Here is a 27,014-nt window from a genome sequence, read left to right on the forward strand (position 1 = left end):
AGAGGTCAACCTGAGAAAGTTTCCTTGTCAGAGCCGCAAGTGTTGCAGGTAAACACCTGAGAATCCTGTCTCTAAGTTTTATTCAACGCAGATAACAACGATTTAACATTCCTCAATTCCTATTGGGCAAGAATTGACGGCTCGATACATGTCTCACATGTATCCCTATGGAGGCAATCCATTCATGTTGCAACATTTTTGAATTTGGGTATCAGGAATCAGAATGGAATCAGAACCAGATAATCCTTAACCAATAGTATGAGTTTTGTTGCTACAAGAACGATTTGACTGGACCAAGCCAGTTGTGGTTGAAATTCAATCCGAAAGTATCCCTAATGCTGGAGAAGAATAATGACTCCAAAGTCTTCACTATTGCCGACAAAACTGAGATCAGACCTTTGCTGGCATCTTTACCTGGCGATAACATTCTATTCATTGCCTAGGCAGCGGGAAAACGGGACTCTAATCAGACAATTGACTCAGGGCACCGTATCACCATAGAAATTCTAATTATAGGTTATTTAACGTTAAGGATGAAACTTTCAACAGTACCTATCGTAAACTGTGATGATAACTATTTGGCGGGAAAAATATCTTCTACGAATTCTATTACATTTCGTCGTTAAATTTGACTAAGATCCGATTCATCATTCTTTCCAGGCTTCGAGAACGACATTATTTAAGGTGCCCTAATCATTTATTACTGGGTATGGTATCAGAAAGACAATTAAAATGTTTATAAGTAATAACAAATTTTTAAAAATTTAAATTAAAATATTTAATTAAACGAATAAAATTACAATACATTGTGATTTGCATCATTTTCAACATTTATAAAAATAACTCTAAACTCTTTACATTTTTTATAAAAATGTTATCATTGTTTTTAGTTTTTTTTTTGTTAGTAATATATTTTGTTGTTTGTATAAAAAACATAATAATTTTCTTTAGACTTAGTTATAAATATTATTTGTGTAGTTGCATCTCTTTTTCATCTCCATCGTCGTTGGTATGTATGTATAGTTATATATGACTGTTTGTTTGTAAATAATATTTTCGCATTTTCTTTTAAAATAGTTTATTTTCCTTTTTAAATATATAAACATAACATGTAATTATTACAATTTATTTTACTTGTATAAAAAAGCAACAGATTTTCACATTCAAATATAAATATTATTTTGTTTTTTTTTTTTTAATTTCCTTGCACTTTAGTTGTCGTTTATAAATATATTATAGTTTTTAATTGCATCTATGATTTTTCTTTTTGTTTTTTTTTTTCATAAATTTTGTATAGATTTTAGGTACACAATTATTATTTTTTGTAACAAACAATAACAATATGTCACAATTTACACTAGGCAATTGTAATCATCGAAAATTTCATTTATAAACTGAGAATAGTAGCGAGTAAACTTGCCTAATGTAAATCGTAACTAAAATTTTTAATTTTTTTGTTTTTTTTTCATAAATAAAAATTTTTGCAAAATTTCAAATGAAAATTAATTTAATAATTTTGCAAAAAAATGTACTTTTGAAGCTCTATTTAAAAAAATAATATTTACCATTTAATAATATTTTTTTCTTTTTCATAAACACATTTTTTGTAAAATTTCTAATGAAATCAGATTTAATTGTTTTGCAAAAAAAAAATAGTATTCTTTAGAAGCTCTATATAAAAAATGATAATATTTACCATTTAATAAGATTAAGTTTTGAACCATTAAATTCTTAATACTTTTTGTCCACTAAAAACTAGCAACATATAAATATGGCGAATTTTTGTACAGTATATTTTGCATTATTGCAAACATTTGAAATAAAAAAAATAGAAAATAGTTCTGATATATTTTTTAGAAATATGAAATATATAAAATATTTTTTCTTTGGTAAATGGAGCAAAAATTAGCATTTCGTTTTGAAAAAAATCTAATATATTATTAAAATCCATAGAGGTTTTTAAATGGGGTACAAAATGGGTAGAGAACAATTCAAAAATTGTTTAAGATATATACGATTTATGGAGTGAGCATCAAGAGAGATCTTGAGTATTTTGAAGTCGCCTCAAACGTCTTCAAGTTTATAGGATCAGTGTTTTTACAACTTTAGGACGAAAGTGGTACAAAACTGTCCAAATTCAATCGGAATAGATACCCATTAATATTTAAATTGATGTGTAATTACTGAATAAATTACTACGAAATTTTTAATGTCCTAGCGTTATTTTCCAACTAATATGGCACTGTGGATTATAAAATTCAAGTTTAGGTAAAAAAATTAAGTTTTTATACCCTTCGCAATGGGGAAGACAATCAATATATCTAAAATTAATGGGGGCTCCTATTAATATTAATCGCAGAAAAAAAGAGTGGGGTTAATAATGTTTTGTGCACATATGTGGTGATACCTTTATGAGAACCAAAAATACCAAATTTGATTAAAAAACATTTCAAAACTCCCCACTTAGGGAGACATCATATTACCCTTAAACGTGGATCAACATTAAAAATTTTAGTACGAAAATATTAACAATTTTTGGTATCGATTACTGGGGGGGGGTACCATTATATTTATATCCTTCACCACACTGTGGTACAGGGTATTATGTCTTTTTGCATAGGTTTGTAACAGGCAAAAGAAAAGGAGGCAGACACAGGGTTCTTTTTGAGAATAAGCATAGAATCATTTTCTAAGTCGATTTATGCATGTCCGTCTGTCAGTCCATGTATTCGTGTGAACAAAATACAGGTCGCATTTATGACCCGATTTAGATGAAATTTGACACATCTCTTTTGTTTTGTCCAAGGACGAACTCTATTGAAATTGGAAAAATCAGTTCAGATTTAAATATAGCTCCCATATATATTTTTGTCCAATTTTAACAAAATGGTGCATCAATACAGCTTACTGAAATAGGTCCATATTGAGGTATTCGAAGTTTTGTTAAAATCGGTTCAATTGTATATATATCTCCCATATATATTTCTACCAGATTTTAAATAAATGGTGCACCAAACTATCAATATTGGTCCGATTTAGACAAAATTTTACACAGCGTATTGGATTAGGAAACCAAATTAGATTTAAATATAGCCCCATATATAGTTTCCTCCGATTTTATGTAAATGGTACACCACAGTCCCTATATATTTTTCGATTTGCAGAAAATTTCACATAGCGTACTGATTTGAGCATGGGATGATATGTGCTAAGTCTTGTAAAAATCGGTTCAGATTTAGATATAGCTCCCATATATAGTTTAATCTGATTTAAAAGAAATTATGCACCAAATTCTCTATATATCTTTCGATTTGCACGAAATTTGGCATAACGTACCGAATTAAGTCTAGAATGATGTGTGCTAAGTTTCGTAAAAATCGGTTCAGATTTAGATATAGCTACCATATATATTTTCGTCCGATTCTATGTATGTATTACTTTCGATTAGCGCGAAATTTAGCATGGCGTACTAAAAAAAAACTCTAATGATGTGTGCTAAGTTTTGTGAAAATCGGTTCAGACTTAGATATTGCTCCCATATATATTTTCGTCCGATTTTAAGTAAATAGTGCACCAAAATCCCAATGCTTGTCCGATTGAGGCAATATTTCCCACAGCGTATTTAATTAGGTACAGATTGATGTTTGCGATGATTTTTTGGAAATCGATTCAGATTTAGATATAGATCCCATATAAATTTTCGTCCGATTTTATGTGAATGGTGAACCAAACTCTTAATGTTTGTCCGACTGAGAAAAAATTTTACACAGCTTACAGAATTAGGTCCAAAGTTTTGTTGAAATTGGTTCAGCTACATATTTGGTGGAAAAATAATTAAAACAATTATAGTTGAAATTTAGCTCCTGGGTGACGTTACCACTGCAAACATGCCAGGCAACGTCAATAATTTTTCCGATTTTATTAACATTTTCGACGACCGGCCTACATGTTCAAGTTGCATCTTTAACATCAAAAATTCCTGAACGGAATCTACGAACCAACCGAAACCAATTGCACATTATTGGCTGTTACAGTATCGAAACCTTAAAACCATTCACAATTTTAGCCGCTTTGCTGAGAAATGCACCCTTCCAGCGAGCATAAATCTGAAATTGTTTGAATGAAACTTTTCGAGAAATCTATCAGTACAGCCATCTGCCGAAAAAAATGTGGATTTTTTTTCTTCAACCTAACATTTTCGACCGACCCTTCAACCGGCCGGTCTGCATAGTGTGCTGTGCTGCAGCAAATCGAATGTAAACTCAAACATGCTAGTTGACTTTAAACCATTTTACATAAATCTGTCCCATAGTACACAAACGGTTATAAATCTACCCGAATGAAATGAATAGCAGATGGACCGATGTTAATCGGTTCTCATATAGTTAAAGATCACATATTTAAGTTCTTCTAATCTCATGTCAACGTTCCTCTAAAAATGCGACGTCTGTCAGGATAAATATATTGAATATGTCCAAAGTGGTGAAGGGTATCATATAGTCGGCCCCGTCCAACTACTTTCTTCACTGGTTTTTATACCCCACACAAGAGCCCCAAGAGTTTGTAACGCCGCGAAATATTGTTCCACTTGTGAGTATACTTTAGTCTGGACTAGCTGAATCGATCTAGACATGTGTGTTCGTCCGTCCGTCTGTCCATTATAATTTATAAACACGATTCAGGCTACAGTTATGGACCAAACATCACGATGGGTTCTGCCCCACTTAAAACCTCTATTGTTTTTGGTAAAGATAGAAATCGAAAATTTAATTGTTTGTGTTTTTTTCGAGTCGATCTATAGGCCACAATTATAAGCCGAACATTACAACACCTCTAATCGGGTATGGGTCTGCAAATATCACGAAATGTTGGCCAGGCTCGGAATAAACATCCGCAGAAAGTTAGAGCTCCGTAGTACTTACGTATTATATCCTATGGTCAGCCCCGTCCAACTATGCTGCCCCGCTCACTGGTTCAATATGGGTCTATGTTTTGATATAGCACACCCTTAAGGGATTTGTGAATATAATATGGAATTAAAGACCTTTATGGACAACTTATAGAATTTTCAGATAAATATTAAAACTAACACAAAGTTATTGATTATTCGATCGAAATGACTGATTCTAGTTCCCAAAAGAAAAAAAATATTTCAAAATCTATATTCTACCAATGCTAACTCCCTTTCGAAATTCAATTCTAAAATTTGCTCCATTTTAAATATTTCGCATAACACATTTTCAAAAATTCAGGTAACTTCAGATGCTAATTTCCTTTGCTTTTCTTTAAATAATCTCACTGTGTACACACATTTTTCAATGCCATGTCGTTCAAAGTTATAAATATTTTTTTTATTTTTCTTATAAATAATTAACACCGGTTGTATTTTGTATGACTTTGTTCGTAGGCTCTTTAGTCTGGGTTTATACATGCAACTTTTGTAAGCAATTCTGCTGAGTTCTTAAAAGTGAGAGGTATAAAAAAGTGACAAGGGGGAAGAAAGTCAAAAGGGAATCGAAGAGAGCAGCAGCACCAGAGTGGCTTAAAAAAGTTGCATGTATAAACCCAGACTTTCAAATGTTCCCTTAATGGAGCTTCTCACAAGAGTTTGAAAAGGTGTTCGTAAATAACAAAAAATAAAAAAGTTGAATAATTTTAAAATAATTTTAATAATGAAATATTAATAATGGTATAAATTCTGTAACATTTTATTGTGAGAGGTTCCCTTGAATTTTCAACACTTAGTTTCTTTTAATTTTCTCTGTCGCTCTCTTTGGATTTGAATCATTTAATGATATGCATTTTCCATAACATAACAAATTCCTTCCTTCCACTAAAAAAATGTATTCAACAAACCAATAAAACATATTATTAAATATTTGGAAAAGAACAATTATATGGAAGAGAATATTTTTTCCTTTGGCTCTTCTGGGCCAGCTAAGAGTTTGAGTTGTGATTTCACTACAAATGTTTGTAAAACATGTTTTCCATTTTTTTCTATTTTGGTTCTACAGGTTTGGTGGTGTTTGTAAACTACTCTACTTTGGTTGTTGTTGTTGCCGTTGAATTCATCTATATTTTGTTTGTCTATATATATGCAGGTATGTATGTATATTTTTATATATGAGTATTATATTATTTGTTGTATATATAGTATCTTTTTTCTTCCCATTATAAATATTTTGTTGTTGTTGTTTTTATTTGTAGTATATTCTAATATATAATTGTTGTTATTTTCTCTTTTTTTATCCATGTTGTTGTAGATTTTTTTTTCAACATTTTTGTGTGTTTCAAATGTTTTTGTCTCGATTTTTGTGGTAGTAAATAATTTATTTATTTTCAATTATTGTCTGCAATTGCAGGACTAAACTACGCGACAATTGCAATATTGATTGGGCATTGTGACGTTCCGCCATTTCTGTAAAGGAGAACAAATTCAAAATGAATATATATACATAAATAAATATAAAAGCAATTAATAGTTGTATATTTAATAAAATAGTTTAATTTTTTTTATTTATTTATATATTTTTTTAATTTCCACGGTCTTGGGACTTACCATTGAAAAACTTGATGACATCCGTAAAATCCATACTATTTGATAGTATTATATCTCGATACGTTTCCAATAAAGCCAATGCCAAAAATAGTACAAAATGTCCGGAGGCAACATGCTTCGCCGCCCATATTACTTCCCATGTGGCAAAGACATCGTCATAGACCAGTTCGCGTTTGAAATCCAACAAAAACCAACGATAACAGAAATAGAAATGGGTATAGTCACCATTCGAATCCATTAAATCGTACATTTCCGAATCCAAAATTTGGATTAGGGATCTGAAATAAAAATACAAAATATATTATTAAAACTAATCTTTAAACCAGTGAGCGAAGCAGTATAATCGGACGGGGCCGACCATACGATACAACAACCACAGAACTCTATCATTCTGCAGATTTTTATTCCGAACCTGGGTAATATTTCGTGATAGTCCGACTAGAATAGCACCTCTTCCATACACTGACACATTTTCCGAATATTACTAATGTTCAGTACAACCCTTCTAATTACTTATCCAAATTCCCTTCACCGTGGGTTGTGTTGTGATGTTCGGCTTATAATTGTAGAATCACAAAATAACAATATCTTGGATATACAACTTCTCCATTCTATGTCCTTCAGGAGTTAATATATACGCTATAGAATACAAATTTTGTCATTTTTCACAAATAAATATTGACCGATCTTTATCAAAGCAGGCATGCTTATTCTTTGGCCCAATCCGAGATATTTGGGCCATAATTGCGGCCTCTGAAGCGACCAGAAAAACCGACAAAAAACAAGTATTTGGTCCATTTCATCCACTAAATATTAACCGATCTTTACCAAAAACAATAGCGGTCTTCATTGGGTCGAACCCTTCCTACATGCAAAATTTCGTGAAGATTGGTCCATAACTGTGGCCTGTATCGTGTTTACAAAGATCGACTCAGCTAGTCGAGATATGACGATCGGTATGCTTAAAGGTGGGTCTAGGACTTATATTTCGCGGCGTTACAAACTCTTGAGGCTACACAAAGCTATAATACCCTGACAACATAGTTGTGTAGGGTATAAAAATAGTCCTTGAAAATATTCTTTGAAAAATCCACGCCTATTATAACCAATCGGACACCCGTTGATTATTTGGATAAACATCTGATAAACATGAGGAGTTTGGTCCACCATTTACATAAAATCGGAGGAAAATATATATAAAAGCTATATCGAAATCTAAACCGTTTCATCGAAACTTGTCACACGTTAGGTTATACTAATTTCAGTATGTTTTGTGCATATCGGCCACATTTTGAGTTCTTGATGCCTCATTTACTTATATCTAAATCTGAACCGAATCTCAGGAAACTTAACACACATCATTCCAGACCTAATACAGTACGCTATGCCAAATTTCGTACAAATCGAAAATTATATAGGGACTTTGGTGCACCATTTACATTAAATCGTACGAAAATATATATGGGAGCTATATCTAAATTTGAAACGATTTTCAGGAAACTTAACATACATCATTCTAGACCTAATTCAGTGCGCTATGCCAAATTTCGTACAAATCGAAAGATATATGGGGACTTTAGTGCAAACATTTACATTAAATCGGACGAAAATATATATGGGAGCTATATCTAAATTTGAAACGATTTTCAGGAAACTTAACATGCATCATTCTAGACCTAATTCAGTGCGCTATGCCAAATTTCGTGCAAATCGAAAGATATATAGGAACTTTAGTGCACCATTTACATTAAATCGGACGTAAATATGTATGGCACCTACATCTTAATCTGAACCGATTTTAAGGAAACTTGACACAAATCATTCTAGACCGAATTCAGTGCGCTATGCCAAATTTCGTGCAAATCGAAAGATATATAGGGACTTTAGTGCAACATTTACATAAAATCGGATGAAACTATATATGGGAGCTATATCTCTAATTCAGTGCGCTATGCCAAATTTCGTGCAAATCTAAAGATATATAGGGGCTTTGGTGCACCATTTACATTAAATCGGACGAAAATATATATGGGAGCTATATCTAAATCTGAACCGATTTTCAGGATACTTGACACACATCATTCTAGACCTAATTCAGTGTGCTATGCCAAATTTCGTGCAAATCGAAAGATATATAGGGACTTTGATGCACCATTTACATAAAATCGGACGAAACTATATACGGGAGCTATATCTAAATCTGAACCGATTTTCACGAAACTTGTGATGTCTTGGCTCAATTCAGTACGTTATGTCAAATTTCATGCAAATCGAAAGATATATAGGGACTTTGGTCCACCATTTCAGAAATCGGATGAAACGCCTATTGTCTCTATGAAAAAAATATCCTTTCAGAAATCCACGCCTATTGGTCTATAAAAAAATATCCTTTCAGAAATCCACGCCTATTGTCTCTATGAAAAAAATATCCTTTCAGAAATCCACGCCTATTGTCTCTATGAAAAAAATATCCTTTCAGAAATCCACGCCTATTGGTCTATAAAAAAAATATCCTTTCAAAAACCCACGCCTATTGGTCTATGAAAAAAATATCCTTTCAGAAATCCACGCCTATTGGTCTATGACACATTCTTTAAAAAATCCATTCCTATTCATCTATGAAAAATATGAATCCAAGGATTCAATGATTCCCTCAAAGTATTCTTACCTCATATTAGCAAAATGCATATCCATGGCACCACCATTCGGGAAGTTCTCAATCATCCGTTCCATTAGCTTACAGAAGCAACCATAAGCCAAAACTTCGTCATCAAAAATAACCAGAAGTGGGGCCACCAAATCACACATGCCCTGCATGTAGCCAACTTCCAAGTGTTCCCAGACATAGCTAAAATATTCAGAATCGTTGAGAACCCCTTCCATACCTGAAAATACCAAGCTACTCACGTGGTAATGACATTCCGCAATTTATCCAAATTCTCATTGGCAAAATACCAATAGTTCCGATCACAGCGTTGAACATCCTTTTCGATGCGATGTAAATTCAAAGCGAAATTTTCCAAAAATTCACACTGCAAAAAAAAGGATTTTAAATCGAGATTGGGTACACCTTCTAAAAATCTCTCTGAAACACTTACACTATACACCCCACCATTGGAACTGGCTGGAGAGACACATGCCGATTTGGGTTCCTGCAGTGCATCCAAGGATGCCACCACGGTGATATCCTCATTCATAGGTGACATTAAACTGGTTTTACGTGATGTTTCATCGGTGGGTTCGTCGGTACACTCCAAAGCATCAATGGAAGCGGCTTCCGTAATAATGACTGCATGTGTGGGCTGTGAATAAATATCGTCTGTAGAGGCTCGTCGTACATCCTCCAGACTGTGGAATTTCTTGGGTACATTACTAAGACCGTCTTCTTCTTGTTCCTCCTCATCATCCTGTTCCACAGCTTCAGTACCGATTTCTTCATCAACATTCCCGAGTTCTTGTGATTCATTGGTTTCTTCCATTTCCGCTTCCACTTCTTCTTCTACTTCGACTTCCACTTCTTCCATGTCCATGTCATGTTCATTGGCTGTCATTTCAACCATATCGGTAAATTCATTACCCACTGTTTCGTAGGAAGAGGTGGAGGGAGAACTTTTTATGCTCAGCAGTAACATGCCGCTCTGTTCGGGGGTTAAGCCATTTTCGGGTTCCGATTCGGCAAAACATTGTTCATTCAGGGGCAAGGGTTCGATTTCCTCTAGGGCCACAATAATTTTGTCACGATTTGCTTGCAGGGCAGCCTCGTCATCAGCCTCGGCTTCAGCTTCATCAACCGCGGTGTCAACTTCGTTTTCTATTATTTCCTCTTTAGCTTGTGTTACTTCTTCTACCACTGCATCTTCTGTGTCAGGTTCCCCAACCTCCAAAGCTTCTTCAACCTTCTCTCCCTCCTCTCCCTCATTCTCCACAGCTGCTGCATCCTCAATCACATCTGTATCCTCTCCCACCTCCTTGACATATTCCTCATTTCGACGATTTTCTTCCTTTTCCCTTAGCATACCCTCAACTTCGTCCTCCACCAACTCTTCATCATCACAATTACCCGAATCTTTTTCCTCCTGAATATGCCCTGTGAAATCATCATCAAAATCAATACCCGGATCAGAAATATCCGAAAAATCATGATCATCGAACACATCATTATCCATATCATCCTGATCCAGTTCGGTTTGACGATAAACTTGTTTCTCATTTTTACGTTTATTCTCTGCCGATATTTTGGCCATGGCCTTGGCATTTTTCTCTTTCTCTCGCTGGCGTACTATGGCCTCCACAGCCAACCATTCACTCATGGTGGTCTCATAGTAATGTTTGCTGGTGTCGTCTAATTTCTGACGTTCCTCGATGGTGGAACCAAAGCTGGAAAAAGATTAAAGACCTTGGAAAATTTTCCTATTCGGGGAGTGAGCAAAGGACTTACCTGTAGTAGCCCAAAAGATATGGCCACACCTCCTTGCGTATTTCATGGGCCACACCACCAAAGTAAACCAAGCGGAATAATTCCTCGTGGCTTGTTATTACTCCGTTCTCGTGTAAAGCTATCCATTTTTCTTTCGTTAAGCCGGATTCATTGACTGCCACTGGAAATGAAAAAAATCCCTGTTATGGAACCTTGAAAATTTAGATCTGAAAATAATTTTTATACTCACAATCTGGGGTTATCCTGCCATTAACCAATCCCGACAAATGTGTACGAACTGTCGACAAATGCCGACAATAGGCCAGCCAACCATAAAATGCTCTCGATATAATCTGACGTCTCATTGTGGAACAGACCAATTCGATGCTAGCAGTTTGGCTAGCTTGGATCTGAAAGGCAATACATATAATTAGCTTCTCAGAACCCCCCTAAAAATTCCGCCATTTTACTCACCAACGGTGGGTCAACATTTATGCTCTGCTCCATTGATAAACTTTTGCTCGAGCAACCACTACTCCCAGTAGTGGAACAGCTGCCTAAATGTTTGCGTCTCGGACTGGTGCGTCCCAGTTCCAAAATCGGATGGGTGGCCACTAAAATGGGAATTCAAGTTTTCTATTAATATTTCCGAACTTCGGTCAAAAAATTTAGCTTACAAAACTCTTCATGCTGACTTTTGCTAACCACCCGGAAGACATAATCGATGGGTGTTTCATCACTCGACTCCATAACCGAGGGCAAAATACGCCTGCGTACACTCTTCGGCCAGGGGAACATTTTACCTATGCCACGCTGTGACCACAATGGTGGATCCAATTGGCCGTGGGGCAAAAGACCCGTTTCCAAACAACTGAGAAACGATTGCATGTGACCGCCTTCGGGAAAATGTATGGGGGGTCTTTGGACACCGTCTTGGCCCACGAGAATAACTGTACCTCCCGTATCTTCACCACGATTCTGATGACAGTGGACATAGACAATTTCATCGACATTTATATTCAAAGCATAGGCCCAATACGACGTTAGATCGGAGCCTTCATTATCTGTATAACCATTCATCAGCTGATTCGGAGTCCATTTAATGGTCAACGATTGGATGTTCTGATGAAGGCTTAAATAGCCCGGCATGGGTTCGCTGACATCTTTCTAAAAGGGAAAAACAGAGGCTTTAAACATGTACATCGTCTTAGATTACTTCAAAATCTTACCGGTAACACCAATACATTATTTTTACCATACAATAATGTGGTCCTAGAGTTCTGATGCAAGGACTCTACATAGTCCTTGGCCACACTGGCCGGTGAGCTGGCCTTAAACGAACCACTACTGGTATCCTCGGAACTTGTGTGCAAACTACGTTTAAAATTGATTATGGGTCGATGACAGGTGGGTGGGGTACGATTACCGGAACTTATGCGATGTCTTTGTATCTGTGAAACAGACAAAACACAATTAGCGTAAGGTATGCATGTTCGCACCCTTGCTTACCAATTCATCAGCCGGTGGATCTGAAAAATAATGATCAGCTGTCTTGGCCCTGGTAAATTCCAAGGCACAGGGGCCCACCAGTAACGAACTTAATATGGAACCATAATCGGGATCTGCGACCAGCGCATCCCGATCATAGTAATTATTGGCATTGTTAACCAAATGCTCAATGATTTTTGATAAGCGTTTTTCATATAAAGCCACCCGAATCCACAGGTACCTGTAATCACAAAAAAACTTCCTTAATTATTATCCGAAAAATAAACTCTCTTTGGTCCTACTCACTTTACCACGGGTCCATTTGCTGGCGAACCCATGGAAATGGTATTTATCGTTGTCACCGAATTACTGCTACCTTTACTGAGGAGTTTTGGTTTTATAATACTATCACTGCTCGAACAGGAACGTTTACCCGCCACCGTTGAACTTTCAATGGCCACTTCTATCTCCAAGAGACGTCGACTCACGTAGTCAGCCTCCGGACAGGCTTTGGCAATTTTCTGTATCAGTGCTGTGGTGGAGGATGTTTTAAAGAGACCCAAGGCTCGTCGTCGCAGACCATGACTGAGACAAGCCTCTACGGCTCCGCATAGCGATGTGACCAAACTACTTTCCTCATGTATGTATTTCTTGGTTACAGCTTCTTCCATAAGCTGTTTCACTTCCTTCTTAACGGAGGCTATGAGGCGTTCTTTGAGTTCGGCATCTGGAATGGGTAGACAATGAAAAAAATATTTTTTTGAACACATTTGCAATTTATAAATTTTAAAAAATGTATTTGATAAAATATTCCTTAAAAATCCTCGCCTATAAATGTCCTTAAAAAATATTCTTTAAAAAATCTTCGCCTATAGAAGCCCTTGATAAAATATTCCTTAAAAATCCTCGCCTATAAAAGTCTTTAAAAATCTTTGCCTATAGAAGTCCTGGAAAAAATATTCCTTAAAGAATATTTTTTAAAAAATCCACGCCTAAAGAATTTGTTGAAAAAATATATGGAAATCCGAACCGATTTTCACGAAACTTGGCACACATCACTCTAGGTTCAATTCAGTACGCTGTTCCAAATTTCATGTAAATCGAAAGATATATAGGGACTCTGGTGCACCATCTACCTTAAATCGGACGAAAATATATATGGGAGCCATATCTAAATCTGAACCGATTTTCGCGAAACTTAACACACATCACTCTAGACTTCATTTTGTACTCTATGTCAAATTTCGTGCAAATCGAAGGATATATAGGGACTGTGGTGCACTATTTGCCTAAAATCGGACGAAAATATATATGGGAGCTATATCTAAATCTGAACCGATTTTCGCGAAACTTAACACACATCATTCTAGACGTAATTCAGTATGCTATGTCAAATTTCGTGCAAATCGAAGGATATATACGGACTTTGGTGCACTATTTACCTAAAATCGGACGAAAATATATATGGGAGCTATATTTAAGTCTGAACCGATTTTCGCGAAACTTAACACACATCATTCTAGACCTCATTAATTACGCTGTTCCAAATTTTGTGCAAATCGAAAGATATATAGGGTATTTGGTGCACCATTTACATTAAATCGGACAAAAATATATATGGAAGCTATATATAAAACTGAACCAATTTTCACGAAACTTAGCACACATCATTCTAGGCTTAATTCAGTACGATGTGCTAAATTGCGTGCAAATCGATAGATATTTAGGGACGTTGATGCACCATTTACCTTAAATCAGACGGAAATATATATGGGAACTATATCTAAATCTGAACCGATTTTTCCCAATTTCAATAGGGTTCGTCCATGGGCCAAATAAATGAGGTGTGTCAAATTTCATCCAATTCGAATCATAAATGCGACCTGTACTTTGTTCACTATTAAACATGGAGAGACAGACGGACGGACATGCATAAATCGACTTAGATAGTGATTCTATGCATATTCTCAAAAGGAACCATGTGTCTATCTCGTTTCCTTTTGCCTGTTACAAACATACGCACAAAGACTAATACACTGTACCACAGTGTGGTGAAGGGTATAAAAATCCACGCCTATAGAAGACCTTAAAAAAATATGCTTTAAAAATCCACGCCTATAGAAGACCTTAAAAAAATATGCTTTAAAAATCCACGCCTATAGAAGACCTTAAAAAAATATGCTTTAAAAAATCCACGCATAGAAGACCTTGAAAAAATATTCTTTAAAAAATCCACGCCTATAGAAGTCGTTGAAAAAATATTCTTTAAAAAATCCACGCCTATAGAAGACCTTGAAAAAAATATTCTTTAAAAAATCCACGCCTATAGAAGACCTTGAAAAAAATATTCTTTAAAAAATCCACGCCTATAGAAGACCTTGAAAAAAATATTCTTTAAAAAATCCACGCCTATAGAAGACCTTGAAAAAAATATTCTTTAAAAAATCCACGCCTATAGAAGACCTTGAAAAAATATTCTTTAAAAAATCCACGCCTATAGAAGACCTTGAAAAAATATTCTTTAAAAAATCCACGCCTATAGAAGACCTTGAAAAAATATTCTTTAAAAAATCCACGCCTATAGAAGACCTTGAAAAAATATTCTTAAAAAAAATCCACGCCTATAGAAGACCTTGAAAAAATATTCTTTAAAAAATCCACGCCTATAGAAGACCTTGAAAAAATATTCTTTAAAAAATCCACGCCTATAAAAGACCTTGAAAAAATATTCTTTAAAAAATCCACGCCTATAGAAGTCGTTGAAAAAATATTCTTTAAAAAATCCACGCCTATAGACGTTTTTGAAAAAGTATGCTTTAAAAAATCCACGCCTCTAGAAGTCGTTGAAAAAGTATGCTTTAAAAAATTCAAGCCTATGCCTGTTGTAATCATTGGAAAAATATTCCGACACCTACCATCCCTTTTATTTGTTCCTTGGCATTTTGTAATTTTCCATTTTCTTTGTTGAAGTTTTCAAGTAAATTTCCTTGATATGACCATTTTCAATCAATTACCCTCATACAGACAACGTATGTCCGTGAAGGACTTTAACGATGCTACACATACATCATCTCGGTTCGGGGAGTGTGTGCACGTAGCACTTGTTATGATGGACCATGGCATTAACCTGTGTCAATCATTGTCAGTGCCATTACAAGAGGTTACAGGATATGTCATCTACATTCTCAACATGTCCGAACATCATCAATGTTACAGAAGTTAGAACACGTGTACACTAAAGAATTGTGTGTGTGTGTGAGTGTAGTAATGATTGGCATTGAATTGGTTTGTAATTAAAACAAATGTTAATAATAGTAGAAAGGTCCTCGGACAGCCCTTGAAAAAAATATTCTTCTATTGCCCTGCTAATGCTTGTGAAAAATGTTATTCAAAAAATCCGCGAACATTTGCCCTGTTAACCAAAAAAATGTTCTTTAAAAATTCTCGTCTATGCTTCAAAAAAAAATATTCTTTTAAAAAATGTTTGAAAAATTCTTTATTACCCTGCAACTACTTTAAAATATTTTTTTTTAGCAAATCTAAGTCGTGGACTAATAATTTTCCAAAATAGTAACTCCAATTTCCGTTGTCTCAAATATCCTCATCAGCGACTTATTATTTCCACCCATTTATCAATTTATTGCTATTGCAGTAACCACAAAAAAACACAAAGCGCCAACTAATTTGTTATTATGTATGTGTGTGAGTGTGTGTTTTTTGCTAAAAGGTCAATTGGTATGGCACCTAATGACATATTGATAACAATCAATGTAAGAGCTTAATTCTTGTTATTATTATTGTTGCCGCTGTTGTTGTTGTTTCTATTAAAACAAAATTAATACCCATCAAAATCTCATTACTTAGAGACTCCCACGTACACACAACCACTCACACACACACATCGAGATAAAAAGGAAAACAGAAATACATTCACACCCACAACACCAACAGGCAGCTACTTTATCATCATCAACAACATCGATGTTCTGTCGTTGTTGTTGTTATCGGTCTAACCTCTAAAACTAAATCGCAAAAGAAGAAATGAAAAACAAAACAACAAATCTTGGCACAATAACTGGTATTAACAAGTAAAACTTTTCCATATCTCGTTCCGCTCCCTGTCTCTCTCTCTCTCACTCACTCTCTTTTTTCCCAATTTAGTATTACTAATTGCAATACCGAGAAGTAAAGGGAATTATCATACAATCAGCTGTTACATATAGAACTACTGCGATTGGTGGGGAAATAATGTGAAGGGTTAAAGGACAAATGACATAGCAAGCTGACATAGCCCGAAGTCCTTGAAAAAATATTCTTTAAAAAATCCACGACTATAGAGGTCGTAGAAAAAATATTCTTTAAAAAATCCACGCCTATAGAAGTCGTTGAAAAAATATTCTTTAAAAAATCCACGCCTATAGAAGTCGTTGAAAAAATATTCTTTAAAAAATCCACGCCTATAGAAGTCCTTGAAAAAATATTCTTTAAAAAATCCACGCCTATTTATAGTCCTTGAAAAAATAAATCGACTCAAAAAGTGATTCTATGCATATTCTCAAAAGGAACCATGTGTCTATCTCGTTTCCTTTGCCTGTCACAAACATATGCACAAAGACAAAAAATATTCTTTAAAAAATCCACGCATATAGAAGTCCTTGAAAAAATATTCTTTAAAAAATCCACGCATATAGAAGTCCTTGAAAAAATATTCTTTAAAAAATCCACGCCTATTTATAGTCCTTGAAAAAATATTCTTTAAAAAATCCACGCCTATTTATAGTCCTTGAAAAAATATTCTTTAAAAAATCCACGCCTATTTATAGTCCTTGAAAAAATATTCTTTAAAAAATCCACGCCTATTTATAGTCCTTGAAAAAATATTCTTTAAAAAATCCACGCCTATTTATAGTCCTTGAAAAAATATTCTTTAAAAAATCCACGCCTATTTATAGTCCTTGAAAAAATATTCTTTAAAAAATCCACGCCTATTATAACCCTTGAAAAAATATTCTTTAAAAAATCCACGCCTATTTATATTCCTTAAAAAAATATTCTTTAAAAAATCCACGCCTATTTATAGTCCTTGAAAAAATATTCTTTAAAAAATCCACGCCTATTTATAGTCCTTGAAAAAATATTCTTTAAAAAATCCACGCCTATTTATATTCCTTGAAAAAATATTCTTTAAAAAATCCACGCCTATAGAAGTCCTTGAAAAAATATTCTTTAAAAAATCCACGCCTATAGAAGTCCTTGAATAAATATTCTTTAAAAAATCCACGCCTATTTATAGTCCTTGAAAAAATATTCTTTAAAAAATCCACGCCTATTTATAGTCCTTGAAAAAATATTCTTTAAAAAATCCACGCCTATTATAACCCTTGAAAAAATATTCTTTAAAAAATCCACGTCTATTTATAGTCCTTGAAAAAATATTCTTTAAGAAATCCACGTCTATTTATAGTCCTTGAAAAAATATTGTTTAAAAAATCCACGCCTATTTATAGTCCTTGAAAAAATATTCTTTAAAAAATCCACGCCTATAGAAGTCCTTGAAAAAATATTCTTTAAAAAATCCACGCTTATAGTGGTTCGGGAAAAAATTTCTTTAAAAAATCCACGCTTATAGTGGTTCGGGAAAAAATTTCTTTAAAAAATCCACGCTTATAGCAGTCCTTGAAAAAATATTCTTTAAAAAATCCACGCCTATAGAAGTCCTTGAAAAAATATTATTTAAAAAACCCACGCCTATAGAAGTCCTTGAAAAAATATTCTTTAAAAAATCCACGCCTATAGAAGTCCTTGAAAAAATATTCTTTAAAAAATCCACGCCTATAGAAGTCCTTGAAAAAATATTCTTTAAAAAATCCACGCCTATAGAAGTCCTTGAAAAAATATTCTTTAAAAAATCCACGCCTATAGAAGTCCTTGAAAAAATATTCTTTAAAAAATCCACGCCTATAGAAGTCCTTGAAAAAATATTCTTTAAAAAATCCACGCCTATAGAAGTCCTTGAAAAAATATTCTTTAAAAAATCCACGCCTATAGAAGTCCTTGAAAAAATATTCTTTAAAAAATCCACGCCTATAGAAGTCCTTGAAAAAATATTCTTTAAAAAATCCACGCCTATAGAAGTCCTTGAAAAAATATTCTTTAAAAAATCCACGCCTATAGAAGTCCTTGAAAAAATATTCTTTAAAAAATCCACGCCTATAGAAGTCCTTGAAAAAATATTCTTTAAAAAATCCACGCCTATAGAAGTCCTTGAAAAAATATTCTTTAAAAAATCCACGCCTATAGAAATCCTTGAAAAAATATTCTTTAAAAAATCCACGCCTATAGAAGTCCTTGAAAAAATATTCTTTAAAAAATCCACGCCTATAGAAATCCTTGAAAAAATATTCTTTATAAAATCCACGCCTATAGAAATCCTTGAAAAAATATTCTTTATAAAATCCACGCCTATAGAAATCCTTGAAAAAATATTCTTTATAAAATCCACGCCTATAGAAATCCTTGAAAAAATATTCTTAATAAAATCCACGCCTATAGAAATCCTTGAAAAAATATTCTTTATAAAATCCACGCCTATAGAAATCCTTGAAAAAATATTCTTTATAAAATCCACGCCTATAGAAATCCTTGAAAAAATATTCTTTAAAAAATCCACGCCTATAGAAGTCCTTGAAAAAATATTCTTTAAAAAATCCACGCCTATAGAAATCCTTGAAAAAATATTCTTTATAAAATCCACGCCTATAGAAATCCTTGAAAAAATATTCTTTATAAAATCCACGCCTATAGAAATCCTTGAAAAAATATTCTTTATAAAATCCACGCCTATAGAAATCCTTGAAAAAATATTCTTTATAAAATCCACGCCTATAGAAATCCTTGAAAAAATATTCTTTATAAAATCCACGCCTATAGAAATCCTTGAAAAAATATTCTTTATAAAATCCACGCCTATAGAAATCCTTGAAAAAATATTCTTTAAAAAATCCACCCCTATAGAAGTCCTTGAAAAAATATTCTTTAAAAAATCCACGCCTATAGAAGTCCTTGAAAAAATATTCTTTAAAAAATCCACGCCTATTTATAGTCCTTGAAAAAATATTCTTTAAAAAATCCACGCCTATTTATAGTCCTTGAAAAAATATTCTTTAAAAAATCCACGCCTATTTATAGTCCTTGAAAAAATATTCTTTAAAAAATCCACGCCTATTTATAGTCCTTGAAAAAATATTCTTTAAAAAATCCACGCCTATTTATAGTCCTTGAAAAAATATTCTTTAAAAAATCCACGCCTATTTATAGTCCTTGAAAAAATATTCTTTAAAAAATCCACGCCTATTTATAGTCCTTGAAAAAATATTCTTTAAAAAATCCACGCCTATTTATAATCCTTGAAAAAATATTCTTTAAAAAATCCACGCCTATAGAAGTTCTTGAAAAAGTATTCTTTAAAAAATCCACGCCTATAGAAGTTCTTGAAAAAGTATTCTTTAAAAAATCCACGCCTATAGAAGTCCTTGAAAAAATATTCTTTAAAAAATCCACGCCTATAGAAGTCCTTGAAAAAATATTCTTATAAAATCCACGCCTATAGAAGTCCTTGAAAAAATATTCTTTAAAAAAGCCACGCCTATAGAAGTTCTTGAAAAAATATTCTTTAAAAAATCCACGCCTATAGAAGTTCTTGAAAAAATATTCTTTAAAAAATCCACGCCTATAGAAGTTCTTGAAAAAATATTCTTTAAAAAATCCACGCCTATAGAAGTCCTTGAAAAAATATTCTTTAAAAAATCCACGCCTATAGAAGTCCTTGAAAAAATATTCTTTAAAAAATCCACGCCTATAGAAGTCCTTGAAAAAATATTCTTTAAAAAATCCACGCCTATAGAAGTTCTTGAAAAAATATTCTTTAAAAAATCCACGCCTATAGAAGTCCTTGAAAAAATATTCTTATAAAATCCACGCCTATAGAAGTCCTTGAAAAAATATTCTTTAAAAAAGCCACGCCTGTGGAAGTCCTTGAAAAAATATTCTTTAAAAAATCCACGCCTGTGGAAGTCCTTGAAAAAATATTCTTTAAAAAATCCACGCCTGTGGAAGTCCTTGAAAAAATATTCTTTAAAAAATCCACGCCTGTGGAAGTCCTTGAAAAAATATTCTTTAAAAAATCCACGCCGATAGAAATCCTTGAAAAAATATTCTTTAAAAAATCCACGCCGATAGAAGTCCTTGAAAAATTATTCTTTAAAAAATCCACGCCTATAGAAGTCCTTGAAAAAATATTCTTTAAAAAATCCACGCCTATAGAAGTCCTTGAAAAATATTCTTTAAAAAATCCACGCCTATAGAAGTCCTTGAAAAAATATTCTTTAAAAAATCCACGCCTATTTATAATCCTTGAAAAAATATTCTTTAAAAAATCCACGCCTATAGAAGTTCTTGAAAAAATATTCTTTAAAAAATCCACGCCTATAGAAGTTCTTGAAAAAATATTCTTTAAAAAATCCACGCCCATAGAAGGTCCTTGAAAAAATATTCTTTAAAAAATCCACGCCTGTAGAAGGTCCTTGAAAAAATATTCTTTAAAAAATCCACGCCTGTAGAAGGTCCTTGAAAAAATATTCTTTAAAAAATCCTGGCCTTTCGAAGTCCTTGAAAAAATATTCTTTAAAAAATCAAGGCCTTTCGAAGTCCTTGAAAAAATATTCTTTAAAAAATCTACGCCTATAGAAGTCCTTGAAAAAATATTCTTTAAAAATCCACGCCTATTTATAGTCCTTGAAAAATATTCTTTAAAAAATCCACGCCTATTTATAGTCCTTGAAAAATATTCTTTAAAAAATCCACGCCTATTTATAGTATATAGCGTAGGTGACGATAGATGCCAAGCAACGGCTCTGATTGACTTTAACATGGCGAAGTCCAGGCTTATCTTGGTCCCTCTTTCATCTCAATTGTGGACACTGACCTCCGCGCGGTGCCACCTGGGGAGCTATTTTCATCACCCGATGAAATAGTGAGCTAATATGTGCCGCGAGTTCACCCATAAGAACTTTAAAAAAATGGGTTGCGGCGTCGGGTTAGTTGCCCACTCTCGGAAAACCCAACCTACTATGAAAAAGCAAAGAAAAAGAAACCAAACCCCCGTAATGTTGACGACCCCCGCAAACGTATAAAGGACCATGATCTGCGAATCTGCACTTGGAATGTGCGCACGTTGTACAGAACAGACGCAGCCTCCATGAAGAAACATCCGACGACGGCATGAGGTTGATGGACTTCGCGGTAGCAAAAAATATGGTAGTTAGCAGCATCAGATTCAAGCATCTCGATATACACAAGGCCACTTGGATTTCTCCCGATCGAACAACGAGAAATCAAATCGATCATGTTGTAATAGACGGAAGGCATTTATCCAGTGTTTTAGACGTTTGATCGATTCGAGGAGCGAATATCGATTCGGACCACTACATTGTAGCAGCCAAGGTTCGCAATCGTCTTAATGTAGCAGCAAAGATGCGATCTAACACAACACGGAAACTCGACGTCGAAAATCTGTAAACACAACATGTAGCCGAGGCCTACTCCGTTCAACTTACCCAACTGCTTGACGAAAGCACCCCCTTGTTGACGAAGCACAATGACACAAAAGCAACACTTGGGCACCAAAGACCACCATCAAGAAACCCATGGTACGATCAGGAGTGTCGTAATGCTACTGATGTGAAAATCGCAGCGTATAGGACAACCCTGCGGTCAGTAGCAACACGTAATGCGATGGAGATCTATCGGGAGAAAAGGAAATAGGAGAAACGTATTTTCAGAAGAAAGAGCAAAAAACGTGAGCGTGAGCAAATTGAGATGTACAGGAATCAGAATGAAATCCCAAAAATTCTACCAACGGGTAAAACACCAAACCGAAGGCTTTGGTGCAGGCACATCCACCTGTAGAGATGAAGAAGGAAACCTGGTGGCCGATACAGACAGCGTGCTAAGGATCTGGAAGGAGCATTTTGAAAAACTTCTGAACCAATAATAGATGACGGTATAGAGTGTATACCACCTAGTCAAGATGAAGTCTGAATAACAATCAATCGGTTGAAGAATAATAAAGCAGCAGGTGCCGATGGGTTACAGGCCGAACTATTCAAGACTGGTGGTCAGATGCCGGTAAGGAGCATGCACCAGCTGATTAGTACAATTTGACTAGAAGAATGCATGCCCAATGATTGGAACCTCAACATCCTGTGTCCCGTGCACAAAAAAGGAGACAAGACGATATGTGTCAACTATAGAGGAATAAGTCTCATTGCATATAAAGTTTAAATATTGAAGCCAATGGTCAATGACATTATTGGATCATACCAATGCGGCTTCAGACCTGGCAAATCCACCATTGACCAGATCTTCACTTTGCGCCAAATCCTGGAAAAAAACACCACGAAAAACACATCGACACATTACACCTACTCTATCCGTTCAGAGGTGTATAAAGCCATATCTGCGTTTGGCATTCCTGCAAAATTAATACGGCTATGCAGAATAACTTTAACTGGCCCAAGATCAGCAGTTAAAATCGGAAAGGACCTCTCGGAGCCCTTTAATACTGAACGAGGATTCAGACAAGGTGATAGTTTGTCTTGTGACCTTTTTAACATCCTGCTGGAAAAGGTCACACGAGAGGCAAAGGTGAACAGAAATGGCACTCTGTACACCAAACAATACAAGTTACTCGCATACGCCGATGACATCGACATAATGGATCGAACACTGGATCAGTCACCTTTGAACAAATTGAAAAGGAGTCCGCCAAAGTGGGTCTGGCAGTAAACGGCGAGAAGACCAAGTTAATGGTATTAACGCACAAGATGTCCAGTAGACACGGACCAACTGTGGAACTTGAGAACTAAAGCTTCGAGGTAGTCTAAGGTTTTATATACCTTGGTACCGCCACAAACAAAACGAATGACATAAGTTTTTAAATTCGGAGAAGGATAGTGATGGCCAACATATGCTACTATGGTCTGAGCAAACAACTCAAAAGCAAGGCCACCTCCCGCCAGACCAAACACATACTCTACAAAACGCTGATACTATCCGTTCTGTTATATGGATCTGAAGCATGGGTACTTGCGCAAGCAGAGGCAGAGGCAGTTCTTGGAGTGTTTGAGAGAAAAATTCTCCGAATGATCTACGGACCGGTCTGCGTTGACGGAGAATATCGCCGTCGAATGAACCATGAGTTGTACCAGCTATTCACGGGCATCGACATTGTTAGACGTATTGAGCTGCAGCATATAAAAGCGAACCAGCTGATGGTTCACGCAGAAGGGGAAGGCCACGAATACGATGGAAAGATCAAGTCGAAGACAATATGGCGAAAATGGCAAAAATATAAAAAAAATATATAAAATATATAATGGAAAAAATATTCCTTAAAAATCCGCGGCCTTTTTAAAGATTTTTTTAAGGATTTTTTAAGGAATATTTTTTCACGCTCTTCTATTGGCGTGGATTTTTAAAAAATATTTTTTCAAGCTCTTGAAGAAATATTCGATTGAATATTGACTGTCAAACGTGCCCTAGTATGAACATATGGTTCCTCAATAAATAATTCGAAAATTCTTGTTGTGCTGCCACTCTTTCACCCAAAAATTAACTTATAATGCTAGGTATTATAAATGTAGTGGTCGAAGTAAAAACAAACAATAACGACATCAACAAATTTAACACGCAATACAAACGAACCATCATAACAATCGCCAGTTATTTGCCATTCAAGTGCAAAACAACAAAATCTCAGTTAACGAATACGACAAAGAAGGAAACACAAAAACAGAAACAAAAACAACAAAACCTTGACTTTCACAGTTGTGTTACAACGACAACAGTTTGCAGAGTGTGTACGTGTTAGTGTGCGTCTGTATGTTAAACAATTTTCTTTTTGCATGAAAAAAATAATGGAAGAAAAACACAATGCCCTAGTGCAGCGATGTCCACGGATATACGTTGACATATAAACAAATCACACATATTCGCTCTTTGTTTTCTCTGCCAGCTGTTATGTTCAGTAACTCTCTCACACACACATACATGTACATTCATCTTTGGCATGATTGCCCCAGTATAGCAATACAGTCATTTTCAGCAAACAGGAATTCACACAATGACACACTCAAAAGAAAAACATTTTACAAACACACACTCACGTAGTTAACGTGAATGCGCGTTATGGCAAGAGCGCAACAAAGTCATTAAGAGAACAAAGTCATACATTTAGTGAGTTTTGTTTTTTTTTCTTCTTCTTCTTTTTGTATTCTTTGCCTTTGTTTTCTTTTTACCGTTGTTTTGTATGGAGAATGGTTTTCAATTTCAAAGCAAATGAAAAAGAAAACAATGTAAAAAAACAACAAAAACAAAAATGGACACGAATGGCGGCTTGAATAACAGCTGATTGAGGTGCAGCAATATTTCATACGGCCACATATACATAGAAATATATGTGTATATATGTTAACGTGTTTAAATATAAATGTGTGTAAAGAAAAAGCTGAAAATTCTATGAAATATTAAACAAGTGTGTGGTGTTGTGTAAATATGAGAGTAGTTGTTGATAAAACAACAGCAACAACAACAAATTTTGGTGTTGAATTGTTTTATTGTTTATTTGGCGTAATAATGGGGTGACTCTTTTTGTAAAGATGTGAAATGGAATGTCAAAATTTTGCAGGAAATTTTGTAAATACCTTTTTTACCTATAATGTTAAGTTTTGGGTAATGTACACCTGGTCGTATGTTCAATATTATTAAATTAATATTAATTATACGTTGGAGTACACATAGGGATCAAGCACAAAAAAATGGAACGACAAGTAAAATTGTGTTTCTGTGTGGTAATTATAAAATAACTTTTGTAAACCAAATTTTTAAGTTTGAAAACTTAAAATTGAAATTTAATGCATCAGCCATACAGTCTGGACTTGGCACCGAGCGATAATGATCTGTTTCTTACATTGCAAAATTTCTTTAATGATAAAAAATTGTTATCTAGGGAAGATTGTGAAAGTCAACTACTAGAGTTTTTTTAAAGGACTCTATGGGAGAGGCATTATGAAGTTACGTTTAAAATGACAAAAAATCATACAACAAAACGGTGCATATTTGGCCCAAATCGGACATTCCGAATCATGTTAAATGAAGTTCTTTTGCTCATAAAAAATAATCGATTTCTTTTTCCCCAACCTAATATTCCAACCTAATAACTTCAGTACGATTTGCAAAATGTGGTGTCAATCGGCCTAGCTTTGAGTATTTAGTGCACCATATACTTAAAATCGGACGAGAGTAATATACGGAAGGTATATCTAAATCCGAACCGATTTTTACAAAACTTAGCAAACATCATTCTAGGCTCAACTCATTGCGCTATGCAAAATTTCATTCAAATCAAAAGGGTCTTTGAAATCGGACGAAAATATATATGGGAGCTATATCTAAATCTGAACCGATTTTTACGAAACGTAGCACACATCATTCCAGACACAATTCAGTACGATGTGAGAAATTTCCTGCAATTCGAAAGAAATATAGAGACTTTGGTGCACCACTTACTATAAATCGGACAAAAATACAGGATGAGAAAAAAACTGCAACAAAGTCAAACTCCATAACGTTTACACTTTTGTTTAATTTTATTTTATGAATATCGGAACTATCATAAAATTTTAGATTTGTTCGCACTGGTCACCATTGGCACGAATTATGACCTTCAAACGGCCAATGAAACCGCCACACGCTGCCCGAATGTAGCTCTTCGGTATTTTGGCCCATTCCCGGTGAAGCGCTTTCTTGAGGTGATCGACACTTTGGTATTTTTTAGTGCCAACCTTGTTTTTTCAAAATACTCCAGACAGAATAGTCCAACGGATTGGTATCCAGAGATTTTGGTGGCCATTGTATGCTGGAAATGAAGCGAGGAACCTCATTTTGTAACCATTCTTGGGTGGCGCGTGCTGAGTGCGATGGTGCAGAGTCCTGTTGGAATGTCCAAGGTCTGAGGCTAAAATGTTTGCGTGCCCAAGGCTTTACTACACCCTCCAGAATATTTTCATGATAATATTTGGCATTTATTCTGATGCCACGGCCGATTAATACGAGCGGAGAGCGACCATCGGCTATTATGGCGGCACACACCATCACCATAAGTTCTGGTGGCCAACCGAAGGTGCACATTTCAGCTGACCTCTTTGGCAAGTAAACACGATCATTTTGTTTGTTTACAAACTGTTGGACAACGAATGTTTTCTCATCGGAGAAAACCAAATTCGGCAGATCACCACTTTCGGAAGCAACTCTTTTGAGTATATTTTCATTCTGTTGCGGTGAAAGTTCTTGCACTTTTTGGAATTTCAATGGCTTTAACACGAGCTCATTTTTAACCCTACGGTCAATAACCGGGTACATTTGTACCTTTTTTGAGTAAAAATGCTGTAAAATTTTTAATAATGGAGATATTTGAGACTTGAGGTACTTTCA

General features: G+C 34.6%; 1 protein-coding gene across 1 annotated transcript; it reads right to left on the reverse strand.

Moving 5' to 3' along the window:
• Positions 1 to 6,327: 6,327 nt before the first annotated feature.
• On the reverse strand, positions 6,328 to 24,621 carry LOC133326315 (small G protein signaling modulator 1). Its single transcript, XM_061534984.1, has 14 exons — positions 24,573 to 24,621; positions 12,771 to 13,191; positions 12,486 to 12,705; positions 12,206 to 12,427; positions 11,654 to 12,143; positions 11,451 to 11,590; positions 11,227 to 11,386; positions 10,998 to 11,157; positions 10,051 to 10,936; positions 9,658 to 9,954; positions 9,467 to 9,591; positions 9,228 to 9,407; positions 6,560 to 6,837; positions 6,328 to 6,418 (listed from the first exon to the last, which is right to left on the reverse strand). Exons 1-14 carry the CDS (start codon positions 24,619 to 24,621, stop codon positions 6,330 to 6,332), a joined length of 3,717 nt encoding a protein of 1,238 aa, XP_061390968.1. The 3' UTR covers positions 6,328 to 6,329.
• Between the last annotated feature and the right edge of the window lie 2,393 nt (positions 24,622 to 27,014).

This window comes from Musca vetustissima, unplaced genomic scaffold, assembly GCF_032173495.1.
Source record: "Musca vetustissima isolate MV318-11 ecotype Yass unplaced genomic scaffold, APGP_CSIRO_Mvet_v1 utg12681, whole genome shotgun sequence".
NCBI lineage: Eukaryota > Metazoa > Arthropoda > Insecta > Diptera > Muscidae > Musca > Musca vetustissima.